The sequence below is a fragment of the Pinus tabuliformis genome, chromosome 8 (genome assembly GCF_031772625.1).
Source record: "Pinus tabuliformis cultivar Carrire ecotype Pingquan chromosome 8, CPIR1, whole genome shotgun sequence".
NCBI lineage: Eukaryota > Viridiplantae > Streptophyta > Pinopsida > Pinales > Pinaceae > Pinus > Pinus tabuliformis.
In genome coordinates this window covers 1626293840-1626302981 of record NC_142294.1, presented here as the reverse complement: position 1 = coordinate 1626302981, position 9142 = coordinate 1626293840, and the positions used below count along the sequence as shown (strand labels likewise).

Sequence of the window (9142 nt, the reverse complement as noted above, 5' to 3'; positions counted from 1 at the left end):
AACGGGTTTCGGGTTGCGGTTGTTTGGGACTTGTCCTTAGCGTTTTTCTTTGTGGTGGAAACCCGTTAGGCGGTATTTCCTTTTCTGTTTCTTTTGGAGAGGTCAAAGCACAGGCGGTTTCTGCAGTTTTTCACCGGGTAGCGGTTGTGAGGCGGTGTCAGGGTTTTACGGGGCTGTTTTACCATGGTTAAACAAAGCGAAACGGTTGAACTTGACCCAGCTCCGGAAGATATTCTCTCGGTCTGGGGAAAGGAGGTCACGGAGAAAAATATCGACGAGTTTTTTGGGCATTCTGTCAGCCATGCGTCCGCTTTGTTCTCGGGTGGAGGTTCGTGGCGCTCAAATACTGCTAAAGGGTTACTGGACGAGAGTTTGGAGCTCGCAAGCGGCTTCGAAAATGGAGGCAGGGTTTCGGAGGAAGCAAACCCTCATGCAAGGTCAGGTTCGCTGAAAGACAAGAATACTGCCTCACCAGACAGTAAGTCCTTTTCCCCTTCAAAAATTTTCGTTTCGTCGGGTGGCCTTGAGGATATTATCAATTTTTCCCAAAATAAAGGGGTGTGGAGGTCTGTGGGGGGTGTTCAGTGTGCTGGGAAAGAATTGGGTGATAGGAACAGCCATCCGACTGTAAATAGACCCCTTTTTTCAAAGGAATCCTTGCGGAGTATTTCAAGGGCGGAGGGGGCTTTAGCGGGTTTCAGAAAGACATCGAATCCGGGGGTATTTGCTAACCCTCTTGATCCTGCAAAGGCGGAGGCAGGCGGTTTTTTTCCCAGAAAAGGTAGGGGAAAAAAGGAAGAAGGCCAAACAGTGGAAGAAAAAGCGGGTCACAGACTTGGTTCTAGGCATGGACGTTCAGGTTGAGGATGCTTTGGAAGTGGCAGAGTGTACCCTCATGGGTAGAGCGAGAGGGAGGTATGTATCTGGTAAATTCTTAAGGAAATGGGCAGAGAGCCAGTGGCTTGAGACCCCGGCAAATTCTTTCAGGACCGCCACGTTGGTAAATGGTTGGTTCATGGTAAAATTCGACAGTAAGGAAGCAATGGAATGGGTCGAAGGGAGAAACTGGGCGTTCGGGAATCGGCCTGTCTTCTTTAAAAGATGGTCTCCTCTGTTCGATGCTTCAAAGGAGAAGGTAGACGAAATCCCCGTATGGGTTAGGGCTCCAAATTTACCTCCTTTCTTATGGGTGGATTCAGTTTTTATGTCTATTGGAAACCATTTGGGCACTTATCTGGATGCTGATAGATCCTTCCTTCATACTTTTGAAAGAGCGGTGGCGAGGATTCTTGTAAGGCTTAATCCGAAGGAAGGACTTGCAGAATCGGTCACGTTGCAGTATAAGGATTATGTTTACGAGCAGACCTTGGATTATGAACTCTTTCCCTTTAGATGCCACCGTTGTCATGAGTACGGGCATTTGGCAAGGGACTGCCCATTGGGAAAAAGAAGAAAGAAGACGAAGAGCAAAGAAGAGGAATGGGAGGGTTTTTTGGGGAAAACAGAGGAACCAGTGGAGGCGAATAACACAGAAGCAGAACATCAGAAAGTAGAACATGTTCCCCAGTCGAAAGAGGGCGTGCTGCGGGAGGAAGGGATTCCGTCTCGTGATGCAGATGACCAGTCCCTCAAGGAAAATACCTTGGATGTTTTGGCTGCCCCTCCTGAGGACGTTCCAACCGATATGCAGTCTTCTCCTCTCAATTTCTCTTTAAATTCCGAATCATTTTTCGGTGGCATATCTTCGGATTTCCCTATGGCATCAAATTATGATGATACTCTGCAAAACATTGAATCCCTTTCAGAAGCTATTCCTTCTTTAAAACTGAACTGTGAGGATATCCCTAAGATGAGTCAGGATTTGGGTAGTTCTTCTCCCGTCCGTCACTATAACCTCAGATCTCACAATAAGAGACCTGCATGCTCTCATGATGTCCTGGAAACGGTGGGTGGTCTTAGTTCTGAGACATCTAAGGGTCTCTTAAAGAAAGGTAGAGGGCGGAAATCTTATTTATCTAAAGCCCAAGTTAAGGCAAAATTTGATGTGGCTGATGGAAAACAAATGTCGATCCCTGGGGCGCTTAGAGCAGCTAAAACCCCTGAGATGGTTATCAAATGATCTGTCTTTCTTGGAATTGTAGGGGTTTAGCTAGTAAACCCAAAAAACTAGCTCTGAAAGATTTAATCTCTCGTCATAACCCGGATATAGTCTTCCTCCAGGAAACTCTGGGCAAAAGTGTTGAAGTCGAGTCCACTCTTCGCTCCTTTTTTCTGGGTTGGGTATTCACAGCCCTAGATGCTTCTGGTCACTCTGGCGGTCTTGCTATTGGCTTTAAGGAAGGAAGATTTAAGGTTTTAAATTTCTGGGGTCTGCCCCATGTTCTAGGTATGGAGATCCTTTCACCTAATTTTGATCAACCTTTTCTGTTTATCAATGTGTATGGACCCTGTCAGGGTAGGGTCTCTTTTTGGAATGACTTTCTATCAAAAGGACTCTTAAAAAACAAAAATCTGATAATAGGGGGAGATTTAAATTTCTCTTTGGGGACCGCTGAAGCTTGGGGGCCCTCTGCGAGGGAAGACCCTTTGTCAGATTTTTTCTCAAAAGCTCTTCAGACCCACAATTTGATTGATGTAAATATCATAAAGGCTAAACCGACTTGGAGAAACAGAAGAACGAGAGAGGAGAGAATTGCAAAGAGATTGGATCGCTTTCTCATCAATGAGTCGTTGGCTTCATATATTCCTCTGTTCAGGCAATGGGTGGGTTAAGGGGGAAATTCAGACCATTTTCCCATTTTCCTTGAATTCTCAAAGCCCCCTCCAAAGCCGGCTTCACCATTCAAATTCAATGCCACTTGGCTTCAGGAGGAGTCTTTCCATCAGCTTTTGAGGACTACCTGGAGGCATCCGGGTCCCAATCCTCCGGAAAACAAAGGAGCTCACTTTATGGAGAATTTAAAAAGGCTTAAGAGAGCAACCATTGAATGGGCCTCAGCCAGAAGGCAAAAACAAAATGAGGAGCTGGTCAAAATTGACGAGGCCCTAAGTGTGTTAGAAGATCCTGAAGCTGATGCTTATGTATCCCAGGAGTCGAAAGAAAGAATCCTGGCTTTAGAAAAAAGTAGAGCAAAGATTCTGCTGGACAGAGAAGAGGAGTGGAGGTTGAAAAGTATGGCTATTTGGTTGAAAGCGAGGGATGAAAATACAAAATTTTTTCATAATTATGCAAGGGGCCGGAAAAATGCAAATACTATATGGAAGTTGAAGGACACTGAAGGAAGGGAGTTTTCTTCTTTTGAGGTTGTTTCTACCTTGGGAAAGAACCACTTTCAATCCCTTTTTGCTGACCCTGGGGGGATCTCATTAGCTGAAATTATCAGAACAGCCCAAGCTTTCCCTCGGTTCGTGGAGGGGGAGGAAGCAGAAAATCTCTTTAGGGAAGTGAATAAGGAGGAAGTAGAATGTATTATAAAATCAATGCAAAAGACAAAAGCCCGGGACCGGATGGCTGGACCATAGAGTTGTTTTCTCACTTTTTTGAATCTATTGGTGAAGAGCTTACAGAAGTTGTGGAGGAGTCAAGGAAGAAAGGAGAAATCTATGGCCCTTTTAATTCAACTTTCATTGCCCTCATCCCGAAAAAAGAGGACCCGGAATCTTTTGAAGATTTCAGACCTATTTCTCTTTGCAATACCATATACAAGATTATAGCAAAAATCATTGCGGTTCGCCTGAAACCTATTATATCTGTATGTATTTCCAGCGAACAATTTGGTTTCCTGGACGGACGACAAATTCATGAAGGTATAGGGGTGGCCCAGGAAACCATCCACAGTATCAGACAAGCAAAAAAGAAAGGGGCAGTGCTAAAAATTGATCTTTCCAAAGCCTATGACAGGATCAGCTGGTCATATCTCAGACTATTATTGACTCACCTTGGTTTTAAGGTGGAGTTTATAAATTGGATCATGGGGTGCATTTCAAATGTAAGTTTTGCTGTTTTGATAAATGGGGCTGCCTCCCAATTCTTCAAAAGCCAACGAGGTTTGAGACAAGGATGCCCTCTTTCTCCTTTACTCTTCCTCCTGGCTGCTGAGGGACTCAGTAGATTGATTTCAAAAGCCAAGAGATCAGGTTTGATCACAGGTTTGGAAGTTGCTGTAAATCTTTTCATAACTCATCTCCTATTTGTTGATGATATATTGCTATTCACAAATGGGAATATAAATGAAATAAAAGAGCTTAAAGACATTCTTGATCTGTTTCTGAAAGCTACAGGGCTTCAAATCAATCCCAGGAAGTCTCATTTAATCATGGAAGGTTTCAACAGGCAAGAGGAGACTTTGATCACATCCTATTTGCCTTTTGAAACATGCAATATGGAACGACCTTTCAAGTATCTTGGGTTTTGGCTAAAACCGTCTTCATACCGAAAGCAGGATTGGAATTGGTTGGTGGCAAAAATTGAACAAAGGATATCCCATTGGAGCTTCAAGTGGTTATCAAGGGCTGGAAGACTGACTCTGGTAAATTCTGTTCTTCAGGCCATTCCGGTTTTTTGGGCTGCTCTGACTTGGATCCCCAAAGGGATCCTTCATAAAATTAAGCAGATATGTAGCAGATTTCTGTGGTCTGGATCTAAGGAGGAATCAGTGCTTCCCTGGGTAGCTTGGGATAAGATTGCTAGACCAAAGGAGTGGGGAGGTTGGGGAGTAAAGCATCTCGTTGATTTCAGTCAATCTTTGGCAGCAAAATATGGATGGCGAATTATAAATGCGGAGAATGTTTGGACTAGAGTTGTCAAAAGAAAATATATTGATCCAGTTCCGCTTGAAGAACGGATTAGGAGTCCAAACAAAAAAGGTAGAAACTGCTCTGTTATTTGGAAGGCCACTACAGAGGCTTTTAAAATAATTGAACAAGGTTTAGCATGGCAGGTGGGGAATGGAGAAAATTTGCGGATTGGCAAGGATCCGTGGGTAGGATGCAATGACCTTTTTGCCTTATCTCCTGGTCTTCTCGCTCATCTAGACGCAAAAGGAATCAAAAGTTTAAATCAGATAGCAAACATGGAGCTATCTTCCATATGGGGACAGGCATGGAAATCAGAAGAGGACCTGGGCATTGATCCCACTTGGAGAATCGAGTGGCGGGCTTTCATTCAGGAACTCAAACGATCAAATGTCAGATTAAAGGACAAACCAGACTCCCTGGTTTGGGCTCATGCTGAGACAGGTCACTACTCCCCAAAGGCTGGTTATAACTTCCTGATGAAGAGAAAGGGATGGGATCCTCCTGCTTGGTGGGCAAAGCTTTTGTTTAAACTGAAGTGCCCCAAAAAAGCCAGAATCTTTCTCTGGTGTGCCTTAAAAAACAAGATTCCTTCTTGGGAAATTCTTCAAGCTCGCTTCAAGCAGGGACCGAGTAGATGCCCACTATGTCTTGCAGCCTCTGAATCCATCCCTCACTTATTTTTGGTCTGCCCCTTTACAAGACAAGTCTGGGATGAAACAAAAAAGCTATTGAACATTAACGTAAGATGGGAAGGGGAAGATCTCTCTTCTGCTTGGGAATACTGGTGGACCCACTACCCTGAGAAGAACCTGAGGAACCTCCCTCCTATACTTTGCTGGGGCATTTGGATAGCCCGGAACCAAAGCATCTTTAAAGATAAAGCCACTCCAGCGGAAGTAATTGCAATACAAAGTTCAGCCATTCTTACCAGCATTCCTGAGCCGGAAGGCCCCCCAACCTTGAACCAGCGGAAGGAAATCCTTATCAAAGAAGGCATCCCCTGGGCTTACTTTGACGGGGCAGCTCAAAACGACTCTACTGGAGCTGGAATTATTATTCATCTAAGCCCTTTACACTCGCTAAAAGCCTCAGTGGGTCTTGGGATGGGCACAAACAATTTTGTAGAATTATCAGCCTTAAAACTTCTCCTTTGCTGGCTCATTCATAGAAATATCCTCACAGTTCAGATTTTTGGAGACTCTTTAAATGTTGTAAACTGGGTCAATGGGAAATATAGATGCCGGAATTATATGTTGATGCCACTGTTAGAAGAAATTCAAAATCTAAAGTTTTATTTTAATGTTTTCTCCATTGAACATATTTACAGGGACAAAAATGAAGAGGCAGACAGGTATTCTAAAGTAGGTTTACAGCACGTTTTGGGTTCGTGGAGGGTAACAGAGCAGTTTCAGGACCAGATCCATGTGTCGAATCTTCCCCCTTACCCATAATATTTTTTTTCTTTGAATATGTATGTAAATGCTCCAGGTACAAATGGACTTTTATTTGGTACTGGCAGCACATGAAAGCTTGTGTCCTTTCTTTTTTCTGTTCATCTTTTTCAATATGAAGAAGCACGAGAGACATACTTATTATTATACATGCTCAAAGGGTTGTTTTCCTTTAAAAAAGGAGACCTAGATGCACTGGTGACAGTTTTGCTTATACCTTTTGGTATGGTTGTTCAGGCCGAGTTCAGGAGAACTTTTAGTTTTTGGTAAAGACATGTTTGATGGCATCAAAAGAGGAGGATTGTTATCTCTCCGCCTCAAGCAGAATTCTGCTGAATGTTCACTCATGTGATTGTAACTTTTTTATTTTACTAATAGAAAAGTTCGGCTTTTTTCTTCGGAAAAAAAAGTTTATGTCACACATAAAAATTTAATTAAATTAAAAGGAAAACTATCAAAATAATCAGTTAGTTTAATGACCTGTATTTCACACTATTAAATTATACTAACCTTTGAAAACAAGCACAAATATAGAATTAAATTGCACTCATCATATTATGGATACTAAATTTTAGACATTACAATAAATAAATAAATACCTATTGAAATATTACAATAAAAGAAATATAAATACCTATTGAAATATTGTTATAGTTATGGACTAGATGTAATTTATTTTTTTTATACCATTAATTAAAGTTTGTCAGGGTGTTTTTCAATTTAAGAGCTTTCTAATTTTGATTTAGTAAAAGATAATTAAAATTAAATGTGTTTAATGAGAGTGAATTTTAATATTAGCTAAAATTAACAACAAAAAAAAAAGAATTTGATAAACCCATGATCTCATCATAAAATTCCACTTATCAGTAAAAACTAAATAATTGATTAAAAGTTTTGTAGGATTTAAAGAAAATCTTAATATTCTTTTTGGTCAAGAGTTTAGAGGCAAAATAAACAATGCTTTAGATGTAAGGTGAGCATGATTCCTAGCGTTGCATTTAATTATGCAAGGAGCTATTGCTTCATGATCTCATGCCCGATTGACATCACCAAAAAACAAAATACAATTACTAATACAATCTAATAATGATCCACAATCCAGATGGTCATGCATGCAACAAACAATCAGATGTATGTTATAAAGATAAGAGATCACACCTCAAATCCTCACATGTTGGGGAAGGGTTTTGGGTTTGATGCATATGTTTTGCTCCACTCATGCGATCCAACATGTCTGCATCAGATCTCTATCCTTTCACACAAGCACAACACTTGATCTTCCTTGGAAGATCGTCGAGGTCAAAAGCAATAGATACGATCATATAACATACTGAACACAAATTAATGTAAGGAATGGAACATATATTTTTATTAACCATATGAATGAAATTATATCAAATGTATACCTTCAAGAAATAAGATCCCCTCCAACTTGCAGTATGACCTTCTCTCCCAAGACAATAGGGCTATTGCACTATAATTTGGATACTCTCTCCTTTCCCCTCTTGGTGAGATTATAAAGGTTCATTCCATCATTTAGGAGAATGTATATAGACACCTAGGGGCTTGAGAAGTTAGGAAACTTCTACAATAATGGATCCCTAGCCAACTCGTACACAAGTGGGTCAAGTTGATTTCCTTGGGAATGGAAAACTCTAGAAATCTTTTTCACAATTATGAGTTTTTTCTCAATTATCTCAATATGAAATAATTATTATCTCATAATTATAATATTTTGGTGAAATAATTATGAGAAATTTCTCAATTATGTAATTTCACCCATTTATCATGGGATGAATCTCACATAAGTAAAAGAAAAGGTGAAAGGGGATACATTTTAGCCAAACAACTGAGGTAAGTTGAACTTGGCTTTCTTTCACTATAATGGAGTGGCAAGTAGGGTTGTAACAGATGGCCCCTAATGCATGAGGTTAGAAGAGAAACTGATGGTCGAAATGCATTACAATAATACTCAATGCTCAAAATGGGAGGAAGGAGCTAGGACTACGAAGCTTGATCGAAGGAACTCAAGTGCTGAAGTCTTAACTCTATTGATAACATCACCAAGGTGGGCATACCCATGCTCAGTCATAAGATAGGACTGAACATGGATGCCATAAAATACACTATGGATCCATGACATTAAATGCTAGATCGTGGCCACGAAGACATACACAGTGGATCCATGTGACTCAACAGATAAAGCATAACTACCATAAAATACAAAGTGGATCTATGTCATAGTGTACATCAATAGGACTATAGACACATAAAAGATAGAGATGTGTCTCAAATAGCCCTCAAAGTACATCAATGATACATAACTCCAACGTAACCTAGGAAGGATTTCATATAGGAGTGACATGTCCCTAACACAATGTCCTTGAAATAACCTCGATGGTACGAATCTACACCATGCAAATAAATGAGTTGAAGTCGAGCATGGTAGAAACCATCTGATTACCCACAAATGAGGTAAACTAGTAACAAACACAGGAGAATCCACCAATGAGGACAATGGACCCCAAAGTACCTAGTACAATCCAGTAAGTGTGCATAGAGGAGTTGATGTTGAACACCGGTTAACTCGATCAATCAGGGGATAATAATGTAAACCCACTATTGATCACGAGGAAGCCTACAACTGAGGTTTGCAATATCTGTTATAGACATATTTGGGCACATCAACCCCAAACTTATATGTTGATAAACTAGGGCTCATCAACCCCAGAAGGAGTCATTTCATACCCTAAAAGAACATAATCATCTAATTACATCATTCTCCAAAAGTTCCACTTGAGAAACCATCCAGAAATGGCCTAAACTAAACCATACTGACTGCTCCACTGGCAGGGTGCGATTCATACTGAGTAGTACACTACCATGGTGTGATG

The 9142-nt window shown here is 40.9% G+C and overlaps 1 protein-coding gene across 1 annotated transcript; it reads left to right on the top strand.

Annotated features, from left to right (window-relative positions):
- Positions 1-895: 895 nt before the first annotated feature.
- Positions 896-3522, top strand: LOC149242311 (uncharacterized). Its single transcript, XM_089370808.1, has 4 exons — positions 896-2107; positions 2221-2386; positions 2522-2763; positions 2869-3522. Exons 1-4 carry the CDS (start codon positions 896-898, stop codon positions 3520-3522), a joined length of 2274 nt encoding a protein of 757 aa, XP_089226934.1.
- The last annotated feature ends 5620 nt before the right edge of the window (positions 3523-9142 follow it).